General features: G+C 33.9%; 1 protein-coding gene across 5 annotated transcripts in view; it reads left to right on the top strand.

Annotated features, from left to right (window-relative positions):
* Positions 1 to 24,071, top strand: part of LOC145266393 (tRNA methyltransferase 10 homolog A-like) — a 144,814-nt gene extending 120,743 nt beyond the window's left edge. For all 5 annotated transcript variants that reach the window (XM_080122031.1, XM_080122030.1, XM_080122029.1 and 2 more), the window contains 4 exons: positions 1,251 to 1,322; positions 6,600 to 6,746; positions 20,617 to 20,722; positions 23,786 to 24,071. In XM_080122031.1, coding sequence (XP_079978157.1) covers positions 1,251 to 1,322; positions 6,600 to 6,746; positions 20,617 to 20,722; positions 23,786 to 24,054 — 594 coding nt within the window. In that variant the 3' untranslated portion in view covers positions 24,055 to 24,071. The remainder of the gene's footprint in view (positions 1 to 1,250; positions 1,323 to 6,599; positions 6,747 to 20,616; positions 20,723 to 23,785) is intronic.
* Positions 24,072 to 26,652: the final 2,581 nt, after the last annotated feature.

The following is a 26,652-nucleotide window of genomic DNA, read 5'->3' on the forward strand; positions in this document are numbered from 1 at the left end:
TTTTTGTGTTTTTGCAAAAGACTATTTTTTGTGTTTTTGCAAAAGACTATTTTTTGTGTTTTTGCAAAAGACTATTTTTTGTGTTTTTGCAAAAGGCAATTTATTTTTTGTGTTTTTGCAAAAGACAATTTATTTTATCGAAAACAAACCAACCAAACAAAATAAATATTTGAAGATATATAAAGAATTGATGCATAAAATCTTTTACCAAACGACCGTATTTGGCATCAGATAATTAAAAGACTGATATGCCGTAAAAAAAAACCCCCAAACAAATACAAATATCTTAGTTGATCATATAAAATTCTTTGCTTACGAGTAATTAGTCACACAGTTCTTAACTACTCTGGGTTCTGACACCCTTGGGCAAGGTGTTCTCACTGTGCCACATGGAATGCAGAGGTACACCTTTTGCACAACCCTGAACCAGACATGACTAAGAGATATAATCTGTTGGGATGAAATAAAAGTATAATGCAAATGGAAGTAAATCTTTACTTTCGGCGAAGTCGCCTCCCTTTGTCCGAAGTCCTAAACTTTAAATTCTCGCGATTTCAACAGTCAGAAGTGGAGGGAAAACAGAGCGACTTTGAAAATGGCGAGATGAGCATCATTCCCGTTCGTTCAAGTTATCATATTTGGACTTTTAACTCTTATCAATTATGGTTGAATTGTAGTTATGTGTGTGTGCGTGTCTTCTTAATAAACGTATATCGTTATGTAACAGTGAAATGCTTCCTTATTTGTTCAAAAACCCGTCATATCCGACAATTGCTATTCATTTGGACACTCCCCTTTTTATGGGGAGCTGGTTTTCCCAAACATCTTGAAGAAACTGGCTTGTAGCCAAAGTTAAGTGCGTGATGTCATTCCCTTATTGCGTGATGTTTGACCTCATTAAATTTATGTACCTGTCACTTAACTTTTTAATCGTTTAATTTCAACCATTCTTATTTCTCTGCCCTCGTAGTGTTATGGTAAGTTATCAGGCTATTTTCCTCAAGGCTTCGGGTTCAAGCCTACCTGCCTACCAAAACTTATTTTTCTTTAACACTTCTAAACACCCGGGCAATGCTGGGCATCCACGCTAGTATATTTATAAAAATGAGTTTTATTTTTGTTCAATTTTAGCTGTAACCCCCACATGCACATACACATACACATACGCATGGCTGTTTCTGAAACCCAAACTCATTAATAATTTTGAACCCCCTGCCCATCCTCATTTCAACATTTGTTTATCTTGGCAGTTTTACGTTTGTGGGATTAATGGTCAAACCAAAGAGAGGCTGGACATGATTGGAGATTCTAAAAATTGGGATGTAAGTAAACTTCTTTTCTATTTATTGTTATTATTAATTTACTAAAAAAAAAACTGTCCAGATGGACAAAAATTGGTTTTTCTAATCTCTATAATCCTAAAACTCTAGATTTTGTTTGTCTTCATGCATAATGAATGACGTCATCCACTAAAACTGTAAAAAAAAAAAAAAAACAAAACAAAAAAAAATGCTAAAAATTCATAAATGGTTAATGCCATCATTTTGTGATGTCATCCATTAAAGTGGTGGGGGGGAGACTTGGGAGAAAAGATTCTTTATGACATCATAAAAGATGAAGAATTGTTCAATCAGCATGCCTCTGCATCTTTGTTTGTTGTAGCTATTCATCATACCTGCAAAATTATTTTTTTAACTCCTCCAACCCCTGGACACCCAGAACAAAAAGGCTCAGTGGTTGCATACGAAGTCTGGGAAAGTTTGCCCAGAATATGGAATACATAGAGGAATGGCGATTGCTCATGTGCCGAAGTAACATTGTTATCCACACTCTATTTTCAGTTCTATGCTTACAATCAAGTGAAAAAAAATCCATCAAAGGTGAAAAAAGTGGAGACAGTCATGCGTTTTTAATGTTAATCTCTTTGGAGGTTTCACAAAGACGGATGCTGTTGTTAATAATTGAGTTAATTACACAGTGTTTTTAAAGATGAAAATTCAAATGAAAACATGTCTGTTCAAGGGACAAATTTTCTTTTCCAAATGTTGACACGCCATTTTTAGTAGATATAAATTCATTGATACCCACCAAATACAATACACCCACATCGCCACTGTCTTGAAAGTCTTTGACAATGGTTGCATCTTGTATTGCCAGCAAGCTGACTGTGTCCCAACACCTCGATCTTAAGTCTCTACCATTTTTCCCATTGCAGCAACGACTTGGATGGTTTGGACATGCGTTCCCGGGAAAGCTAATTCACAATGTAATCCTCCCTATTTCACTGTATGTGTGATACAAGTATGTTCCTGTTTACTTGCCTCCCCACGAGGGCAGAGTTAGACACCAAGGTTGGTTTTTAATGTGGGGGGGGGGAGGAACAAAAATTAAAATTGTCTCAGTCATGATGGATTTATCGTCCATCAACCAAGACCAAAAAAGTGAAGTGTAGTATCAGAACAGACATAAGACCTTGACAAGAACAATCAAGAACAGATTTTTAGAAGCGTGCGAATTGTACTGTTGGGGATGAACTGTTGCCAGTGGGCACTGAGGATGTGGCATAGACAGTGATGGTCGAATACCTCCACTTTATATAGGTAACTTGCCCATCGTTGGTTTAACTACACCCTTTGACGACACACAGGTTACTTCATGAATGAAGTCATCAATCCAACACTACTACCAACAAGCTGAAAGAAAGATTGCGGTGACCAACTCAAAATCAGGACAGTGAATCAAGATGCTGAATTGACTCTGGAACCTCACCATTAGGAGGTTCGTTGCTGGAACCGTGAATAGCTTGCTTTCATAATGGAGGCAGCCTTGGTTCGCTGTGCCTGGTTAGCTAGTGTTCGGGACATAGTTAACTTGTAATAAAGAACCAGCCCAATCGTCCCCCCAACTGCTTTTATTTTCTATATAAATAGAATTGTAAAGATGAATATAAGTATTTTCGGTAATCTCCAAAAATACCGTTAGGGCTTACAACATGGCCGCCAGAAGAGTCACGTGATCCGGTTGATCCAAAACATGAATCGTGCAAATGGAAAACGCAGCCTTGAAGGCAAACTTTGACAAACAATCACAATTTGTTTGTATTTAATTTTTTGTTGATATAATGTTGTTATAAAAATAGGCAAACTTTGAGAAACAATCTTAGGTTGTTTTTAGTTAAAACAGTGTTTATAAAAAGTATTTTATTCAGAACAAACAAGTGGTCGAGTCGACCACTTGTTTGTTCTGAATAAAATACTTTTGTTTGTCAAAGTTTGCCTTCAAGGCTGCGTTTTCCATTTGCACGATTCATGTTTTGGATCAACCGGATCACGTGACTCTTCTGGCGGCCATGTTGTAAGCCCTAACGGTATTTTTGGAGATTACCGTATTTTCTTTAAATTTGGAATTTATCAAGATAATAAAAAGCTCAATATACTAGATATAGCAATTAAAAAATATGAAAATAAAATTGAAAAAATTACAATATTTATTAATCCATCAAATTCAAATAAGGAATTATAATAATGAAAAATCCTTATAGCAAAAAAAAAAAAAAAAATGAATAATAACAAACACGAAACATTAATTTATTATGAACTGTTTAAAAAATGCAAATTGGATTCAAAATGCTTCCTTCAAGTCCTTTGTATTATATTACATAGAAAAATACGAGCATGAAAAGGTAATATGGTCAAGATTAAGCTTAGAAAAGTAAAAAGGCAAGTTGTTAAAGCTGAAAAAGACAAGATATTCTAGTAAGAAATATAATAGATTTATAACTTAAAATATTGCAGCATTAAAAATTGTTTTTAAAAAATTCAATTTAACATTATTAAAATTCTTAATGCTGCAATATTTTAAATTATAAATTTATATTTTTTTATTTTTCTAATATAAATTTTGGGAGCCTTAAATATTGTTTTAGATATGTAACGTTACAACTTGTTACTGATATGTGATATTGTGCACAAAACGGTCTTTACCGAACTGTCAATTTTTAATCTATAGACTTGATATACAGGAGAGTCAGACCCACGAAACAAATTTCAATTTCGTTTTTAGCTGGTAAAAATAATTTCTAAGTGTTCAAAAATGGAAACTTGGCAAGAGTAAGTCAACTTAAAGTGCAAATATACATTCTTATGTTAAACTGTATTACTTTAAAAGTTTTAATATTTATCTGTCTTTAATGAATACTGCTGGAGAGCTAAATGTTTTGGTTTCGATTCTAATTGATTGCACCAATGTAATTTTTTTTAATTTTTGAAATTACTACTATATATATTGGGTACAATATAATAATTGATAAAGAATTGTCTCTGATAAATTAAAATATCATATTTAAGCGTATTTTATGATCAGGCAACACTAGGCGGCATGTTAGTATTATATATATGTTGTGTGTATTTAGGTAGAAATTTTTTCATTTAAGCAAGCATTATTAAACATTAAAGAATTCTTTTATTTGATTACACATTTTTGTTTTTTGTCAAAATCAAAAATAATTAAGTTTTTTATAAGTATCGTGAGCACTTTTGATACTTCGTCAAGTCATCTTACAGTGATAAACAAACATGCAAAAAGCTGGAGAAAGAATAAAAAAAAAATCAGTACTTGTACAGTTTAATTAAGGCATTAAAAAATGAAAATATCAAAAAAGTTATATTGTACGTATCCGTTTTGAACTGAAGATCTCCGAAAAAAAAAATTTTTTTTCACTTAATTTGATCGACTAGATTTTTTTATACAGCTGAAAAGCACGTTGAAGGTAGATATCTTTGAATTTTTAAAATTTTTGTTTGGATTTTTGGAACACGCCACAGGGAGATAACTCAGTTTAAAGAGCCGACACTCCCTCCCCATCTTTAATACTAACTTTTCTTCCTAAAAATTGAACCTTTTGCTTGGTATCATAGCACATTGTTTTTTCGCTGTAAAAAAAGAAACTACTTGATGAAATTAAGTGAATTATTTTTTCTCTGAGAACTTCATTCCATAACGGATATGTACAATATAATCTTTCTTCAATATTTTCATTTTTTTTAATGTATTAATTAAACTTTTCAAGTATCAAAAAATCACCTAAGAATGTCATGTGAAGTCGTTAGATGATTAGCTACATTGATTTTACTACTACTATCCTTTGCCATAGTCTTACCATGCACTTGATAAACTCTACCTCAATTAAATAGCTATAAAAAACAAAATGAACTACCCTCTCCACTTTGATTTAAGACAAAATTTTATTTTATAAAATGAAAATCTTACATTCTGAAACTAATTCAAAATACTCTAAACTATCTTTATAAAAACCCAGCAACACACAATAATAATGTATGAAGCAATTAACACTTCAAAAATATTTTTCAATACAATTTATCTGCGGACGCTAATTCTGGCATCCCAGAATTCAAATTGTAAACATTCTTCTGGAATTGTACCAACTTGTTTTGACGTCTAATGATTTCTCTTGTTTTGTTTACTTGCTTTTTCTTACCTGAAGATGCTTTGATGAAGAATCGAAATTGCTAGTGATACTTATGAAAAATTGTTTTTTTGATTGATACAAAAAAATTAGAAAAATTTTTTTAAAAAGTATAATCAAACAAAAAACTTTATGCTTAACCATGTTTGCTGTCTGTCTATCATGCTGCTGTATATCTAGCTAAAAGTACCAAACTACTAACCAAAGACCCACAAAGTTTATATATCTTCTTGATCGGCATTGCTCTGGATGTATAATATCTAAACTTTAGGAAATATTATTCAAATTTAAAAGGGATAGCTGTAATAAAGGAATTACATGTGTTAAAGTGAAAGGAAGGACGGAATAATGGGAGATGGTGAAGAGAAAGATAAAAAGAGAAGGAAATATAAAAGTTTGAATCTAAAGCTGTAACGGATACTATTTTTATATTTAGTTTTTATAGTCCAGGACAATGCCAGGTTGCTTTGCTAGGCTATTAAATATATAAAGGTTAGTTGTATGCATGTCTGGCTAAAAATTTAAAAAAAAAAAAGCCCTACAAAACAAATACTCACAAAGTTGCTATTTTTTTTATCGGCATTGCCACGAATGAATAATATCTAAAATTTAGAAAATATATATCCATTCTTTGACCGTAAATTGGTGTTGGTTTAGTCAGCATATTTTTTTTCAAGCACTAACTAAATGGAAGTAATTGTGATTTACAAAAAAAAAAAATTTTTTATTTATTTTTTTATTTTTTTGTCATATGCTGACTCCTTGTTCAAGATGTGTGTAAAGAAAGAGGTTTTGATAGAAATATGTTAGACTTTTGCTCCTGGCAACACCGGTTATCCCTGCTAGTATATACATGTATATTTTCTTTTCTTTGCTCAGTAGTCAATTTTAATCGAGTCTGAGGGAGGAAGGTGAAATCCTCAGTACAGGCGATACTAAAAATATAATTAAGAATTACATAACCAATTCACACAATTTACAAAGTTTTAAACACTTTTTTGCAGGAGCTATCACATTTTCGTTTCTTTCTCATTAGAATATGGATATGTCCCCCACCCCCAAGTAGTGATTATTTGTTTATAGAAGTGTTTATTTTTATTTATTTCCTTCTCAGGTCCATTTCACATTGGAGAAATACACAGAGAAATTTGAAAAATCCGAAATTGTCTATCTTTCTAGTGAATCGGATAACGTTCTCACTGAATTGGAAGATGATAAAGTTTATGTGATTGGTGGTTTGGTTGATCACAATCATCACAAGGTAAGTTGAAATGATACAATGGACATGCAGTGTATGGAGCAAAATGTATATAGAATGATGGATGTGTAATGTGAATCTTCAAAACAAGCTTAGATCTGATGACCTAAGAGGAAGATTAAATCTAGACAGTATAGGAAGATTTGTCCAAAACAGGAGATTTTGTTGGTTTGGTCACATTGAAAGAGTGGATGAGTGTTCAGTTTGAAGGTTGTACAATTGAAGTAGTGGGATAAGTTGGCAGAAAATGCAAAAGATGAATTTGAGAAAAAAAAATAAGGAATAAAAATCTGCCCAAAAATAAGTTAGTTTGGAAGTCAGTTTCTAACAAATGCCAGTGTCGTATCCCTCAATAAGTATGGGATCTAACTAATAAGACAATTTTAAAGCAAAATTCAATTTCATTCATCAACATAGTCTCTAGGACAGGGGTCTCCAAAGTTTTCGAAAGGCAAGGAGGGGGGGGGACGCATATTGATGACTTTTTAGGGCTATGTGAGCCAAAATTTAAAAAAAATGAATTGACCAAAAAACAGTGTATGAATTACTATAAAACAGGTTTAATAGGCCATTTATTTTCAAAGTTTGAATTGGCGCAGAATTTTCGACACAAAAATTAACATTCTCGAATCCTTCCAACTCTATTATTATTCATTAGTATGAAATTTAGAAGCATGAAATTGGTGCATTTCTGATATAATTATATGGGAGGAGGAGGGGGTGCATCACAAAGGTACTACTGCAGTAGTCTATCATCTTAAGTAAAACCCAACATTTTTTTAAAATAGAAACTTGTCTCGGATGCAATGTGTTGATACAAAAGACAAGTGAAACTGAAGGCTGGCAGTGGAGAGTTAAGACGCGACGTACCTGCTTTGCTGATTAATTTTGCTTTTTAATGATACTGGTGCTCCAAGACCTCATTCATTTAATCTTTTCTCTATTGAAGGCCACTCGAAGATAAGGGTTAATGAATGTACGGTGGTAGTTTAGTAATTGTTAATCGTGTAGAATTTAGATTTACGGTGATCTCTCATTAAGAACTTGTTTACATTAGACTTGAAGGCTACCATATTGTAATCAGCCAGGAAGCAGGCCAGCAGGACGGTATTCTACAGGCAGGCAGTTTTAGGAAAGAAACTTTGTTCATGGAATCTGCGTTTAGATTTAGGCAAGGATAGAGAGTGGGGGAAATTGTTGATAGTGGTTGTAGATAGTCGAGTGTTTTTGTGAAAGTTTGGCAATGGGGGATCTTAGATTGGAGCTCAGACATGCACTAGTCATGAAAATAATGATAGAACAGAGACATGCTCGCAATGTCTCTTCTGCGGGAAAGAGGTTGCAGGGAAGAGAAACTAAGTTTCAAAGCTGGTTTTGAACTCTATCAAGGCAATAAAGGACGTATCAAACAGCTCCTACCTAGATGTGGCAACAGTACTTCATTTTAGGCTGTATTTAGCTCTTATACAGACAGAGGATTGCATCAGCAGTTAGATACCTACTAATATCTACATTATGTTAAGGGTAAAAACCGGCAATCCTGTGAGTTAATCTGCGACCAATGAGAACTTCATACAGATCAGCCAATCCTGAGGCATAATCTTTGTGAGCTACGTACAAAAGTCTAACTCTTTAAACAACAGCCACTAACCCATCTGTCTGCATAAATGATGAAGGGTAAGGTATGCAATGAGAGAAATGTTTATCAGGATGGGGAAGGGATTAATTCACACGTATTGCTAAATATGAAGAATAGGAAAATCAGTGAAACTTGCCTCTCCGTCTTTTTCCATTTATTATATATATATATATATATATATATATATATATAATAAATGGAAATTCTGAATTAAATTATGTAGATTTACAACAAAATTTGTTTGACAAGGAGTACAAAAAAATTTCTTTTAATTTTCAATTCATGTGCTAATAAGTAAAATTTATAATTACTAGTGTTGATGATTTATTGGAAATCAGAAAACATCGACAAATTTGTGAGTATCGAAATTGGGAAAATTGGTAACTATTTTCTGATGCCAAAACGATTCTTTTAATTACCTTTTTTCTATTTGATTTTGTTTAAAGCAAAATCTTCCATTGCTGGCAATAACGATAAAATAATAAGTATTTATTGATTTTGAATTACCAGTAAAGCTAAAATCGATAGATCATCCTCCAAAAGTGTATTTTTACGTCTAGGAAAATACCTGCATATTTTCTGTGTTTTTATACAGAAAACGGGGGGAAAATACTGAATCTATAGTTAAATATTTAGAGATTTATAAAGAATTGGAGTCGAGAATTTATTATGGAATCGGTAATTGTATCGGAATCGGGGGAAAAATATTGAAATCATCCCATCACTAATAATTACCCTCATCTATTTTTCTAATATTTCCTTCGATGGAAAATTCATGGAAAATTCCTGGATTAAAGAAAAAAAAAGATTTTGTATTTATCAAATAATCAATTTTGTTGTAATTCTACATAATTTAATTCAGAATTTCCCTTTATATTATTGCTCTATCTTGCATATTGAGCTTTCTTTAACTGCTTGGGATCATCTTATAAATATTGATACTAATATTTATTTGGACTTTGTTTACAGTATTATATAATCTGTAATTCTACAGCATTTCAGTATTTCATTTAATATATATAATATATATATATAATATGTACTAGCAAAAGTAGCCGTCGTTGACTGGGTTCAAAAACAGCCTATAGAAAATGGACTCTGATTTATGAAAGTATGATAGGTTATGAAAAGGAAGGGATGTAAAGAGATAGCTTTGAATTTGGGGGTATCAAAACCAAAGCAAAATATGATCAAAGTAAAAATAAAATAGATAAACCCCATAATTTATTATACCATACCTGTTCACACTGAAACACTTATCACAATATTCTGTGGATCTATATTAAAAAAAACCTTGTTAAAACTTTGTGACATATTTCCATTCTATGGAGGTCAGGCGCGAATGAACACCCCATAATTTTATACCATATTTCTTCAAACTGAAACATAATTATCAAAGTATACTTACGCAGATAGATATGAAAAGTCTTTATTAAAGTTTGTGCCTATTTCCATTCCATGGAGGCCAGGCGCAAATGCAGACCCTACAATTTTATTATACCATCCCTATTTAAGTTAAAACATACTTATCAAAGTAATCTTATGTACATCTATATCAAAAACACTTGTAAAGGTTTAAATTTTTTATTTCCATACTTTGTGGACCAGGCGCAAACGCAGACCCCACAACTTTAATGAACCACCGTTCTGCCAGATCAAACATACCCATTCCTGTGTCTCTAAACATCTATCATTATATGTAATCAGTTTTTTAAAATAGTCAAGCATATAGGAGTCTATTCATGACCAGACACACACACACACACACAGACATTCAGCTTTATATTATAGATATATATATATATCTATATATATAAAAGGCAAAATGTGTGTGATCATTTTGTGTATGTCTTCAAAAGGCTTTTCTCGCACGCGTTCCCGGGGTCGTTACTATCGCTTAAATCTGTATATAGGTCCTATTTTATAATATCTAGGAATTAGGAAAGCGCGTAGCGTATAGATTTATTTACGTCGATTTTTACAAAATTATTGCTATTTTGGCTTCTCGCGTGTTGATTGGGCTTTTTAGTATAAATAAACTGAAACTAAACTCAAAAACGACGTCTTCGCGGCATTGCGCCTGGAAAAACGCCCAGAAGCAATCAGCTTTGATCAATCTTGTATATCAGATTCTTGTATATCAGACAGTCAAATTTCGATAAACAAACTCAGACGCTGCGTGACTTGTATTTGACCTTCTTAATTAGGTCAAATGGAAGCAGCAAAGCTAACTTTTATTACGCACGCCTGTTTTTATAGTTATAGTTAGATAAATAAATTCAAGCACGTCTACGCTGTATGTCACGGTGGCCCAATGGTAACATCGCACTTTTTTTTTTTTTCACACATTAATTTCCAACTCAAGGCTACGGGTTCGATTCTCATACTCACCAACCAAAACAGTTTTTTATTATTATTTAACACCCCCCGGAGTTTTGATTTACCTCAAGACACCTGGGCATCGCCGGGTACCCCCCGCTAGTATATAATAAAGTTGTATTCCTGTCTATTTGTTTGTTCAAATTTTGGTTAATATATATGTACAAAAGGTACACTGTTTCATAAATAGATTTCAATACTGAAAATGGATTTTTATATACTTTTCTTCCTGCATATACTATTTATTCAACAGGAATCAGCATTCAAGAAGTTCTCATTTGCATATTACATTTAAAGAAAATCTGTTTTAATAATTAGCTCTAATTTTTTAATAGGAATTGCTAATATAAATATATAAATATTATATAAAGTTGATTTATTGAATTTATTTTAAACTTAATTTATTTTTAATTATTATTATTATTATTATTATAACCAAGACCAGCTGCATTTAAAAATGGAAATAAATTTTCATTTAGCCTACGAGTTATTTAAGCTGAGATTTTATTTTCCCTGTTTGAATTTCATAAATGAAGATGGCTATGTTTTATGCTTCCAAAAATACAAAATATGGTCAACTTCCAGGAAATTTATATTACCCTGCCCTGCTAATGTATTATTTTAACCAGCAGGGTTGACAATTTAATTTCTATTAATACTCTGAAACAAAATTAATTGATAAAAAAAAACAAACTTTTTTTTATTTTTTACAAAGGCATAACGACTTATCAAGGCCCAGAGACCACTTGAGGATAAGGGTTAAGAGTGTACAGTAGACAATTGGACAATATAGTTATCGTTAGTAATGGAAATTCGGTAAATTTGTTAACTTAAGTGGAATGGCTCATTAAGAATTTGTTTACTTTAAACTTGGAAGACAACCATATTGTAGTCAGCTGGAAAGCAGGAAAACAAAAGACAATTCCACAGGCGTGCAGTTCTAAGAAAGAAGCTACGTTTAGGTTTAGGCACAGATAAAGAGTGGGGGGGAATTATTGATAGTTTTTTCAGCTAGACGAGTGTTTCTTGTGAAATTTTGGCGAGGGAAGACCATAGACTGAAGCTCAGTCGGACACTTTCCATGAAAATAACGATAAAGCAAACTCGCAACATCTCTTCTTTGAGATAAAGGTTGCAGGGAAGAGAAAAGGACATCTCCTATTAGACTACAAAGTCTATTTTGAACTTTATCAAGGCAGAACAAGTCCTTTCTAGCAGCTCCTGCCCAGATGTGGCAACAGTACTCCATCCTTGGCCTTACCTGGCTCTTATATAGATTATCTCCATTTTGTTTTATTACTAATTCAATCTAGGCTGAAAAGCTGCTGAATCAGCTCGTCATATCAACAAAGTGTTTCGCCCAGAAACCACTACTTGAACGCACAGCATAATTGTGGTTTAATAAATTTCATGGCGGTGACGAGTTTTGAAAATGATGAGCGTAGTGGTCGGCCATCAGATGTTGACAACGATCAATTAAGAACCTTAGTCGAAGCCAATCCATGCACAACTGTGCAAGAACTTGCTTCTGAATTTGATGTAACATATACAAGTTTCCAACCACTTGATAGAGATCGGAAAGATAAAAAACTTGATGAATGGGTGTCTCACAAATTGAACAACAACTAAAAGAAACAACGCTGTTATGAAGTGTCATCTTCCCTTCTTTTAAACAACAAGAACAACTTGTTTCTTGATCGGGTTGTGACTTGCAATGAAAAGTGGGTTCATTACAACAACCAATAATGCTCAGTTCATTGGTAAGACACAGACAAAGCTCCACAACACTTCCTGATACAGTTGCACCAAAAGGTCATGCTGACTCTTTGGTGTTAGGGTTAGGGTTTGGTGTTCTGTGACTGGTCTCATCTATTACAGTTTTTTTTTTGAATGCAGGCGAAACCATTACACTGGACAAGTCCTGTCAACAAATGGATGAAATGCATCAGAAACTTCGACAGCAACACCCAGCATTAGTCAATAAAAAAGGCCCAATTCTCCTCCATGACAATGCCCAACTGCATGTTGCTAAACCAACCCTGCAGAAGTTGAACGAATTGGGCTACAAAACCCTGCCTCATTTACCATACTCTCCAGACATCTCATCTGCCAACTACCACTTCTTCCAGCATCTCAACAACTTTCTGTGTGTGAGAAATGCTTAAAAAACCTAAACAATATCAAAACCGCCTTCAACGACTTCATCGCCACTAGAATGCAAGATTTTTACGTTACGTGCATAAATACACTTTGCGTTGGCAAAAGTGTATTGAATCGATCAAACCAGATATACACTTGAACAACAATTTTCCTCCTCCCTTGAGGCTCGCATTTACAAATATCCATGGACTTACAACTAACTTAGATGATGTAGAGTCATTTCTCTTAGTAAACTCCCCAGATATCTTAGCACTAAGTGAAACTACCTTGCCTTCCTCCATCCCGTCTTAACTACTTTAACATGTCTGGTTATATTCCATTTTGTTGTAAGGACTCTGACAGATACATGCACAGACTTGGAGTCTATATTCGTAACACCCTCCCCATGACTAGGGCATCTAAACTAGAATCAGATGATCAAACCTTTATTGCTTTAAACTAACTTTACAACATAGCATTAGCTACTTCTATTTTCTTTGTCACTGTACATCGACTCAGGACTGTACTATAATCAGTCATGTCTCTGACAGCATAGATGTAGCATTCTCTCTTAGCACTTTGGAGATTTAATGTATTTGGAGACTTAATGCCCACCACAATAATTGGCTTGGCATCTCTAGCTACACAGACACAGCTGGTAGCATCATCCATAACTTTTCTATATACCATTCCTTGACACAGACAGTAACATTCTCGACCCATGTCCCAGAGTGTCAGGACCAGCAAACCTCACTTCTGGACCGTCGGGTTAGGGTTAAAAGAAAAATAAATAAATAAAAACAATTCTTCGAAATCATAAAATCATGAGAACGATATGAATGAATATTAATAAAATCAATGCAAATTCTATTTTAAATGGAAAAATAACCTTGTGTGTGTGTGTGTGTGTGTGTGTGTGTGTGAATAAAAGTGAATACCTCTGTATAAGATAATAAAACACGGCACTTCTACAGAATTGGGATGAGATTTTGTAGTCGATAAATGGAGTTTTCAGATAAAAAACAATGGTTTCAACTGATTTTTTTTTCTCAGTTCTAATAAGTTACAATGGTAGCTTCCAAATTATGCAGTCGGAATTACCTGAATATTATTGAATTATTAAACAAAACAACTTTAATCATGTTAGCAAGTGAAAAATTGCTGCCATCTTGTTTAAATCAAAACGAAAAATTACCTCCCTTTTGAATTCTCCTGTGTATTATAATCGTTTTCATCAAATTCTATTTCTGACAACTGTTCCTGAAGATTGCGTAACAAGTGCCCATCGCCCACTCAGGAATGCTGATCAGGCTGTGATAATGTTAGACATCACTCTAAACTCTCAACCACAAGTTGAAGAGCTATTGCTCAAAACGACAAGATTCTATAATAAGACTGACTGGGATACCGTCAGAGATCATATCAGAGATGCCCCATGGGAAAATATTTTTTCTCTTCCTGCGGAACAGTGTGCAAATGAAACCACTGAATGGTTCAAAGTGACAATTGAAGTATATGTTTCCATATGGAAGTTCTATAGCAAACCCCACTCTCTCCAATGGTTTACTTCTACTTGTGCAGCTGCCATTGCTCAATCGTTGCTGCCACTTGTTACTGGAATGTCCGTCCCTGATTATTCATTTTGCTTCCTTTTCTTATTTGCAACTTTTGCTTCTTTTGAACGAACCTTTCTAAAATGGTTTAACATTAATCGTTGTAAAAGTTTTTGCTGATTTGCCACCTTTTGATGCGATGGTTTTATAAAACTTGCAACTGTATTTTTATTTTTGAGATTGCCATCAACGTGCTTACTACAGGTTTATTTGGCATAAGTCCAGTTCAAACAGACAAAAGTTAATAGAAGCTAGAAGTAATTGTAAGAAAGAAATAGCGACAGCTAAGAGAGAATATGCTGAAACCACCAGAAAATGCATTGAAATGCAGAAATTAGGAACTCGTGATTTCTGGAAAATCTACAACAGTGTAGTAAATAATGGGCAATCAACAGTTCCCCTATTATCCAATAATCATGAGGTTGTTTGCACGGCAACCAAGAAAGTTAACATGCTGCCCCTCAGTTTACCTCAAACTCTACTTTGGACCCAGCAAACCACTCCCTCCCTGATTTTCCTTTGCAAACAGAAACCACAGATGATCTGAAGATCACCCCTTCTCAAGTACATGATATATAAAAAAAAAAAACCTAGACACTTGAAAAGCATGTGGACTTGATCTCATCTGTCTGTACTATTAAAAATATGCTTTGCTGAGGCTGCTCTAGTTCTCCCCAAACTTTTCAACAAATCTTACTTCCCTGGCTGTTGGAAAACTGCTTCTGTGGTACCAGTTTACAAGAATTCTGGTGAAAGAAGTGACCCATTAAATTATTTCCTCATTAGCCTTTTCCCTCTTTTCGCCAAAATATTTGAGTCTATAATGATTCGAGCTCTAGTCCACCACCTTACAGTTGCTAAACTTATGTCAGACCATCAATATGGATTTAGGCAAGCCCGTTCTCCTAACTGTAATCTCAGCGTATATACAATGCACTGGATAAGGCAGGGGAGGGCAGTAGTCATAGATATATCTAAATTTTTTGACAGGGTATGGTACGATGATCTTATGAAAATAAGATCCTATAGTATTGCTGGGTGAATACTTAACATTAGAGATTGGCCAATTAATAAATTTTCTAATGCCGATTTATCAGCAAATTTTGTTGTTATAAATGATACTAATATTAATTATATTGGAAAGGAAAACAAATTAACTCGCTCTTTTGCTTGTCAGTGAAAATTTATCAAAGAAACATGTATCGCTAAACCATATTATCAAATGACGCGCTGTTAACGTGTAGACTTTTACAACTGCACTGAATTTGAGGCAAATAGATGTATGGAAAACTTCCCTTTCTCATTCTATCGAATTAACATTATTATTTTTTTACTTTAAATCATTTGTCAAAGAAAATTATTTCATCTTTCAGTTTTCATGTTGAGGAATCGTACAGTAAATTGTGACGATGTGCAAACCGAAAATAAATCATTCTTCATCAATCATACTCTTGTTCCTCATTTTTGAACACTTGCTATCATTACATATATTTTTAAAATTTTTCTGGTTTAGATAATGTATATTTTATTGAGATAAATTACTAATTAGACATTAGACATAAGTAATTTAAATACGTAAAAAATTAACTAAATATTAACAACCTTCATCCATTATGTAATATCTGACATTGGATTTAATAGACTTGTTGCAAAACTTTGTTCAAATTCCAGCATTTCATCAAAAAAAAAGTACTTCACTTCAAAATAATTTTTGATATATTTACAAAAGTAAAACGAAAATTCAACTGTTTCTTTTGAAATTAGCAACATTTCATGAACTACAGACATTTGGACAGCTACAATAGATAATGGTCCCTTTCTGAGTTTGACAGGTCATTGGTTTTCAAATGACTTTGAATAGTGCAGAGCTGTGCTTAGAGTGGTTCCATTCCCGGGTGCATACACAGGTTCAAGAATAAGTGAAGAATTGCACAATGTTCTGGATGAGTATAAAATCTTCAATAAAATTTTCTTAGTCTTGCAGGATTCAAAAACAAATATAGTTGCTAATGTCAAAGAATGTGATTTAGAATAACTTTCATACATTGCAACTTAGGCTGTGGAGATAATTATTGCATTTAACAGAAATACAGTTTCTCACTTTAATCGCTTTCTGTTAGCAATTAGCAAATTAACTGAAATACAGGATCAGCTTAATTTGGAAAAACAAACTCATTTAAGATGTGATCACATTGGAATTCAACTTATTATATGCTGAAAATAAATTAAGAACAACGAAAAGCTCTTGTAATTTGTGCTATTGATAAAATTCCTACCATAACTTACCAATAGAGACTTGTTTGAAAAAATATCCAGTTACCGAGTCCATTTGAAGAAATCACTTTTATGATATAGACTAGACCCTCTGGGCCTAGACAGTTTTAAAAGTAAAATATATTTCCATTTTATGAAACTTGTTATACGATAGAGGCTCTATTTATAACACTTGTGTCAAGAATTCTCCTGCATACCAGTGTGACTTGGCCTGTTACAGTTGAAGGCATTGCCAAACTAACTTGCAGGGATCATGCAATGATACAATGGATATGCTCCTCTAAACTTTCTGATAGAACCGCTCTGAATGAGCTGAGATCCAGGCTCGGATTTTTATTCTCGGCCCCCAAAATCAAGAGATTAGACCATTCCTGTAATGACTAATGTCCCTGTTGTTTGCAGTGTAATGTTGTTTCTGTGCAGTTCTAGGAGGTCCACTCTTCCTGGCTTTGCCTTCTCTCTTTGAGAAGGGATTAGTTTATTGCTTATTTCCCGAGGCACCTTTACTGGGCAATGCTGATGAGGGCTACCCAGACGCTTTTTGTAGGTCAGAGTGCCCCTCCTTGGGGATGCTGACTAATCAATCCTGTTTTCTGACCCTAGTGTCATAGTTCTTGCAGGGGGAGAGAACTAAATACCCCCAGCCTTGACCTCAATTCAGTAGATGAGATCCTATGCTAGAATAGACTGAGATGCTTTGGCTACATTCAATGCATGGCAATCGACAATGGCCAATAAAAATCATTAACTTTGATGTCCTTGGAGCCTGTTCAAAAGGTGGACCTAGGAAGAAGTGGATTGATAACATCCTGCAGGATCTGAAACATAGTTTAACAGAAGCATTGGTAATCAATCAAATCAATTGTAGAGAAGCCATTTGACCAAATCAAAGGACTCCTCTTCAAACTCATGAGGAGAAGGGAACAAGCAACAATAAACGTGCGGTAGTAGTAGAATCACCTCACCCCCTTCAAACCTCGCACTATTATTGATGTGAATAAATTAAAAATAAAATGTATTTTCTTTTTATAAATGTTGAGCATAAATGCAGACCCCCACAATATTATTGATATGAATAAATTAAAAGCAAAATTATTTTTTAAAATTATGTTGACACACTTGTATATATTTATAGTTTTTTATGTTTTCTGGCTCCTTGGCATTCTGGCTAAGAAAATGTAAGATAAATATTAGGTACAGTGACAAGGATGACCATAGACCCACCCACCCTTCTCCCCACACTTTTGAATGGCCTTGTGCTGGATTTATTTTATGATTATTTCATAATTATTGTAAACATTTTCTGAAATAACCAGATTTTTCCAAGTGTAGTATCTGTTCTCCACAAGATAAGCACCATTTGATGATATATATATATATATATATATATATATATATATATATTTATTTTATAGACTTAGTCTAAAGAGCAGAGTTTGTTTTAATGTATTAGTAAATGTATTAATACTTTTAAAGAACATTGCCCATATTACTGTAGATATATAAGCTCAATAGGTATATGTATCCTAGAGCTATATTAATATTGAGTAAAAAAAAAAACAAACTGATTTAGAAGTTACAATTATTAATCTTTTTACTCATATATATCTATAATATAAAGCTGAACGTCTGTGTGTGTCTGGTCACGAATAGGCTCCTATATGGGTGACTATTATAGAAAACTGATCATATATAATGATAGAAGATGTATCGAGACACAGGAATGGGTATGTTTTATGTGGCATAATGATGATTCATTAAAATTGTGGGGTCTACGTACGTGCCTGGTCCACAAAGTATGGAAATAAATTTAAAAATTAAAAACAAAAAACGTTTACAAGTGTTTTTGGTATAGACGTACATAATACTTTGATAAGTATGTTTTAACTTAAATAGGGATGATATAATAAAATTGTGGGGTCTGCATTCGCGCCTGGTCTCCATAGAATGGAAATAGACACAAACTTTAATAAAGACTTTTCATATCTATTTGCGTAAGTATACTTTGATAATTATGTTTCAGTTTGAAGAAATATGGTATAATAAAATTATGGGGTGTTCGTTCGCGCCTGACCTCCATAGAATGGAAATATGTCACAAAGTTTAACAAGGTTTATCAATATAGATCCACAGAATATTGTGATAAGTATTTCAGTGTGAACAGGTATGATATAATAAATTATGGGGTTTATCTATTTTATTTTTACTTTCATCATATTTTGCTTTGGTTTTGATACCCCCAAATTTGAAGCTATCTCTTTACAACCCTTCCTTTTCATAACCTATCATACTCTCATAAATCAAAGTCCATTTTCTGTAGGCTGTTTTTGAACCCAGTCAACGACAGGTACTTTTGCTAGTATGTGTGTGTGTGTGTGTGTGTGTATATATATATATATTTATATATATATATATATATTTATATTTTATAAAAAGCTCCCCTCTTTGGTAGAGCACTCTCGTAAATTATCTTACTCGCTACTTAATTTAGCTGAAATAATGCGAAGCTCGCAATTTGTTTACAAACAAAACGTTGGAGCCCTATACGAGTAGCGGACGGATGTTTATTTAAATACGCATTCCGACAGTTTAATTTCGGCCACCGATTCCGTAGTCAGGGGATAGGACTGCCGACTGTCATCACGACGGTTCTAGGTTCGATCCTCGGCTTGGGAGAGGTGTTAGTCTAGCGGCACTGATGAGTTGTGAAACAACGAAACAGATCTGTATGTCGATGGCTAAAATATATTTTATGTATATATATATATATATATATATATATATATATATATATTTTGTTTCATTTTACTTCAGTTGAAATTCTTAGAAATCCTGGGCTAACACTTGAACTCTATGAGATACATAGATATTCGAATGTTCCATTTAACTTCTTTTGCGTTCGTAAAGAAGTTGAGAACAAAATTTTCCTCTCCCCAATCGACCATTTAAATACGTTATGTATTTCCTTGTGGTCTCTTGGTTTTATTGGATTCCAGAACGAGATTTCTTCTAGTCTGGTGGAGTATCTGGCTTTGTCCGTTCACCCAAAAAAGGTGTGCCCTTCTTCGTAGAAAGTGTGTGTTAGTCATACTGAGATCTTATTTTGAATATTTAGTCAGGGTTTACTTGCAGGGAAAATCATCCTCACACCAAGTTGTTCACCCAAACCCTGTACACAGAGACTTTAGACACTCGAGGATCCAATTGAATAGGTCCCACTTTGTCAACCAAGCTTCAACCCCTGTCCTATCGCTGCGGTGTTGCCTCCCTGTATCTGTTTTACAAGTATTTTAATGGAATGTGCTCCGATGAACTTCTTGCACTTATGTCCCCTCGGCGTACATATCCCTGACAAACCCGTTTAGCAATAAAATCACACTCCTTCATTGTTGAGGTCCCTAAATGCTAAAAAGCTTTCTACTCTAATAGATTTTTCCTTGAAACAGTTGGACCCTGAAATTCCCTTCCTGCTACCTGCTTCCCTGACTGTACTAATATGCAGAAGTTTAAATATAACATAAACCAACATCTTGTTAATCTTTCCTAGACATGGTCCCAAATAGTAGTCCCTTACGTGCAAGTGGTGATATGCCTTGTTAGAGGTGAACGAGATTTTAAAAAAAAAAAAAAAAAGATAGTGTCGAGTAAGCATTCAAGTTAGCATCAATAAATCCTACCGTTAAATAATACTTAACAGTGGTGCTTATAGAAATACATTGGAAATATGCAAGAAAGGTATTGTCAATGGCCATGAAATAACTGACTGGAATTTGACTAAAATATTAAAATGATTATTAAAATTAAAAAAAAAACTTATTTTTATCTTCAGGGTCTTTGTCATCGATTGGCTGTTGAGAATAACATTTCACATGCTCAGCTTCCAATTTCAGAATATCTTGAGATGAAATCACGAAAAGTGCTCACAGTCAATCATGGTAAGGAGATTCTTTTTTTCTTGTTTTTATCTCCCTTTCCTTCTTTCTCTCCCTAACCTCATTTTTTTTTTTTTTTTATTCTCCTATCCACTTTTTTTTTTTTTTTTTGCTCCCCTTCCCTTGATTCTCTCCCTCTCCCCCCCCCCTCTCTCTCTTTCTATCCCTTCTGCCCTCTCTTTCCCCCTCTTCTGCCCTCTCTTTCCCCCTCTTCTGCCCTCTCTTTCCCCCTCTTCTGCCCTCTCTTTCTCCCCCCCCCTCTCTTTCATTTGTTTCATATCCTGCATGTCAAATTTATTTGGCTAAGATCATGTTTGGGTTTCATAAAACAGTGTCCATAAACAAATGTACTGTAATGACTTGTTTTTGATGTTTGAGTGATAAGAGTATTAGTAGAATGCAACCCTCGCATAGACCTCACAATATTATTGGTATGAATAAATTAAAAAAAAAAATTTTTTTTTGGAGAGATAAAAGAGAACTATAATGAATTACTCAGACATTGATCTCTTGATTTCACCGAATTCCTGATCAAAACTTTATCTAGTTTGCTGGAGTATCCAACATGTTACTATAGGCAACCTCACTTAGAGAAGGTGCAATCCTTGTAATAAGCCAGCGTAGGGTAGCCATATAGAGAGGATTTTATCTGGCGTTTGGATACTATGTGATTTTGAATATTTAATTAGGTTTTACTTGTAGAGAAAAGTATCCGCGTTAAGTTGATCTGACAAACCCTTTTACAGAGAGACCTTAGACACTTGAGGATAGTGTCTAGTAGGCATTCATATTCTCTCCTGAACCTGTATGGAAATTTGTACAACTATTACAGCAATAAATTGTAACCTCTATCCTATGTTCCTATTTACTTGCCTCCCCACGAGGGCAGGGTTAGACACAAGGTCGGTTTTTAATGTGGAGAAAATCCAGCTCCTCCAAAAGGGGCACTCTGGATGGGGAAAAAAAAATTGTCTTGGTCATGAAGGATTTTTCCTCCACTGACTGAGAACAGAAAAGATGAAATGTAGCATCAGAACAGATACTACACTGTGACCCAAAAGGCTAAGAATATGTTTGAAAAATTGTTACTTCCTAGTAAGTTGTATGCATCGACTTTAGCTGCAAAACATAATCGTTTGAAATCGCTAACATTTTAAGGTTCGATTGGAGCTAAAGGGATGTAATGGCAATGTTTACTTTTAAAGTGTGTGTGTGTGTGTGTGTGTATACAAGATGTCTTAAAAATGAATGTACTTTTTTTTTTTTTTTTTTAATTTTCTTCCTTTGAAGATTGTAATGCTGAGTATGGGGCAGCCAAACCAGCTGCCAACATTGCCCTGCTTTTTATTGACACCAACCGAGAGCTCTTTTTAGAATCCTCGTTGTTCCCTTAAGTGCAATTGTCTGGATCTTTTTTGCACTTGGTTCACCAGGAATATTAGTTAGGTAGGACTTCAGGTTCTTCTTCATCAGCCTGTTGCACCTATGATAACTGGTATGATTGATATCTCCCTAAGATTCCAGTTTCTTTTCATATCATACATGAGACCTTGATATTTGGTCTGTTTCTCTCTTTCAGCTCTGTTCAGACCTCCATCATTAGGGACACCCACTTCAACCAAGGTTGCAACTCTCTCTAGCTTAATGACCTGCTTCGTGATGTTTGAAAATTCTTTGGTGCATGTTATCAGCGTTGTTTAGACAATAGTGGTCATCAATTTGAACATTTGCAAACATGGTTCCTCAATTACATTTGTCTTCAGTATTTGAGTCTATTCCATTTTTATTCTGTTCATAAAAGTTTAAACGTCATTCATGAGTACATTTTTAAGAACCCTATACATGTGTGTGTATATATATATATATATATATATATATATATATATATATATATATTTTGTTGATTTATCTATTTTTTATTAGCGGTTCTGTAGCAGTTTTCTTTCTTTTTACTCCCTTTCTTAAGAAAGGTGCCACACATTTTTAGGAATTATTTGTAATTATTAATTTATTACATTAAATATATTTTTTTAAATAGTATTATGTACATAAAAGTAAGTCATCCATAGACATAGAATTGCTAATAAAAAAAATAAATCGACAATCGTACATTTATAGCAGTAAAAATCTTAAAAATGATAAGGTCCCTGTGGTCTTGTGGTAAAACATCAAACTACTTATCGAGCTGTGACGAGTTCAATCCTTGTCAACTAAGTCTAGCCATACTGATGAAAAGTTAAACTTTGAAACATGCATGTCTATGGATAACTTACTTTTATGTACGTAATAATATTTAAAAAAAAAAATTTAATATAATAAATTATATATATGGAAATTTTAAAAGCCAAAAGCAATGCGGAAAGGACCGGAATCATGAGAGTAAAGAAAAACAAACAAACAAATAGATGGGACATTTCTCTACTCAAACATACCCGTCTATTTGTTTGTTTGTTTGTTTTTCTTTTCTTTACTCTCCTGATTCCGGTCCTTTCCGCGTTGCTTTTGGCTTTTAAAGTTTCTATATATTCCTTTACCAGTAATGCTTCAAGCAAACTACCATTTACTCATATATATAAATCAATATTTGTGTTTTAAAAATCAATATTAACAGAAAAGTAAACAAAGAAATACTTTTTTTTTTTTTTTTTTTTTAATAAAGCAAAAATGAAATTAAATAAAGAATATCTCAGTTATATTAAGTTGGTGCAAAAACAATATTGTTTTCTCACGTATGTTAATGATTTCTGAATTAATTCATTGATATATATATATATATATATATATATATATATATATATATATATATAGCCATGTTATATATCATTTTGAAGCGCGTTTTTCACTCTATCGAATCATGTTATTTGTTACCATTCTCAATGTCTTCATGTTTTTGCAGGCTTAAGTCTAGAATCCTTATAGATCCTGGACTTAAGGTTTGGTATCATTATTTGTTGGATTTGAATATTGACACGGATGCATAAGTGTTTTCAGGAATTCATTTCACCTGTTCATATATATATTTATTTATTTAGTTTATTTATTTATTTTTTATTTTTTTTTTTGCAGTCTTTGAAATCTTGCTGCGGTTTACAGAAAGTAAAGATTGGCGCAAGTCATTGTGCCAAGTCATCCCTGAAAGGAAAGGAATCACTCCATTGTCATCTGGAACAGAAGGAGAAACTTCTAAGAATCACACAAATTCTGAAACGATTGCAACTGAAGCAAAAGGGCAAAATTCAAAGAACCTCAAAAAGTTAGAAGATAAAATTTCAGAAAAAAATTTGTCGCACAGTGAATCACCAGAAAGTTTACGAGTGGAAAGTGTAAAAATTTAATAAAGTTAATAAATTTCTGCTATTTATTGCGATTTATTTGTTTCCCCACGAGAGCAAAATATGACACAAGGTCGTTTTTAATGTGGGAGGAAAACCAAAACGAGGCAATCTGGAAGTAGGCAAAAATAAAAACGTCCTTAGTATAGTACGGTTTTCCTTACATTGACTAAGAACAAATTAACTTGAGCATCAGAACAGATACTACACTGTGATTTCTGTATTATATTTCTCTTAGTCTGTTTGTCTGTTCCACTTTTTTTTTACTGGGCCAGTCTGGCTAAAATTTTGTATGGTATAAGGTGCATTGAAATAAGCATTTTTAAAACCTCGAACAAGGCATATTGCTATTTGAATGTAAACTACTACTATTTGGGATCATGTCTTACAGGGGATTGTGAAAAGTTGAGTAGCAAGATGTTTGTTCACATTACCTTTAAATTTCTGCATGTCAGTACAGTCAGGGAAACAGGAAGAAAAGTAAAAAATCTACCAGTCCTGAGGAATAAATCGAAGACGACTTTCGAAAATATCGGTGATAAAAGCAGCCTCTCCCTGTATAAAAGTGCCCAGTTGAGGGTGAAGGAATTAATGTTTTTAACCAATTTTTTGATATGTCGCCTGAAGGGTCGAGCTTCAAAATGATAACAATCTCGTGAAAATCAGTTGCCTCTGTTGAAAGTTTAGGCAGACATACATACATGCATACAAACAATCAGGTGAGGTTTATATTATAGATGTTTTTTGTTTTTATAAATCAGTTTGTGTGCAAGTAATGTAAGACAATGGATGAGAACTCAAATACTTATGGAACATAAAAAACAAATTGTGTTGGAAGAAATGCAATACAGTGCGTCTAATGTGGGTTCACAAAAAGTACAGTGACCTGAAAGTTAGGATTATTCCTGATTCTGAACTTCAATTATAGAAAGTATTAGATTGGTGCAAAAATAATGTTTTTTATGTTGTCATCATCATCATCATGCAGTCCGTCAGCCTTGACGATGACTAGTCGGGGCCTCAGTGCTTTATCCTTCGGTACAGGACATTCCACCTTGGATCCTAACTTGCTTGCGCAGTTTAGGTGCAGTATCTGTTGCGCATAAGATAAACACCCTCTGAACCTCCAATGTTCTTTTCCAGTTGAGCGAACCTGCGATGACTGGCAGCAGAGAAGGCTGCAGCTTCTGGCCAAAAGTAATCTCAGTGAGGTAGACTGTTGCCCTATCATGTCTGCTACTACACCTTTTCTTTCTGGATGAGGTTCCATAGCCTTTTAAGGAAAACTGCAAGGCAGCAGTAGTAGGATTTGAAGTCAGTTTCCATCTTTTAGTCTTTTGCTGTAATAAAGCCCACAAGGCAGTGGCATTTGATTTTGGGGTTGGTTCCTCTAGTCTTCGCCCAACCAAGGGCACCCACAAGACAGTGGGGTAGGGGTTGGTAGTGTGCCAGGGCATGTCTACACAGGGTCATAACACACTACCTCTGGGGTTCTCTACTACTCTGAGATCTCCTACAGGTTTAACGTAGGGCTGCAAGGCACCCAGTTACCGTGTGTGGCCAACGTGGAGGCACTGTAGGAGTCTTGAAGATGGAGAGGCTATGTACTGGCAGGGAAAAATTATGCATAACTGCTCCCTTTTCACCGTGAGGTTAGCCAGCAGTGTTAGTTGGAAGCAAGAAGGCATGCAAACATGAACTTAACACTAACTTATACCTAACACACTAGACGCATCACATTCCCCTGCTGGATTAAGAATCCAAGCACACTATATATAAGTTGAACATCAAAAAACATTATTTTTGCATCAACCTAATAACAGGCTGTCCAATGTTGCCTAGACGTAAGATATGCATAAATATTATATTTTAATTCATGCAAATGGAACTGATGCAATTCAATTACCTTTAGAAAAGTATCCAGGACAATTCAACTTCTACATTTTAAACACATTTCTGTCTTATCAAAGAACCTACTGTTGATTTTATATGCCTGGCCCTTCTGCTAGTTTTGTGATAAAACTTTTGAAATGCTGTTATGATGTTAGGCTGCATAAGGGTGTTAACTTTAGTTAAAATCTGACTTTTCTTTTTTTAATCAGACTTTTTCAATTATGAATTTTCAATATTTATTGGAAGAATTCTGATACGAAACCTATCTATATATATAAAGTATGTGAATAAAAAAAATCGGCCCAGCTGTTTTAGAATCCATAGAAAATGAATTGACAGACACACACAATTGAGTAAACAAATCTACCATCAACCAGACTCAATAAGAAGAAAGAGATGAGGGTATAAATACTTCTGAAACGATTTTAATCAATTTTCTCAATAAATTCACTAATTTTAATTTTGTAACTCTGTCACGTGCCTGATGAAGACTCATGAGAGTCGAAAGCGTTTGCAGTTCTGGAGAGTTCCTGATCCTACTCCAGCAGAACTTTAAATCACTGGCCAACCAAATTGAATGGATTGGAAGAGAAATTGTCAGTGTTATTCAGTGAAACATGCATAAAAGACAAGACATAATGCTGCCCACATACACACACATATGTGTGTGTGTTCAGAGCGGTTAAGTATATTGATATTGAACTTTCT

The sequence above is a fragment of the Euprymna scolopes genome, chromosome 41, assembly GCF_053919585.1.
Source record: "Euprymna scolopes isolate OS-2025 chromosome 41, ASM5391958v1, whole genome shotgun sequence".
Classification (NCBI taxonomy): Eukaryota; Metazoa; Mollusca; class Cephalopoda; order Sepiida; family Sepiolidae; genus Euprymna; species Euprymna scolopes.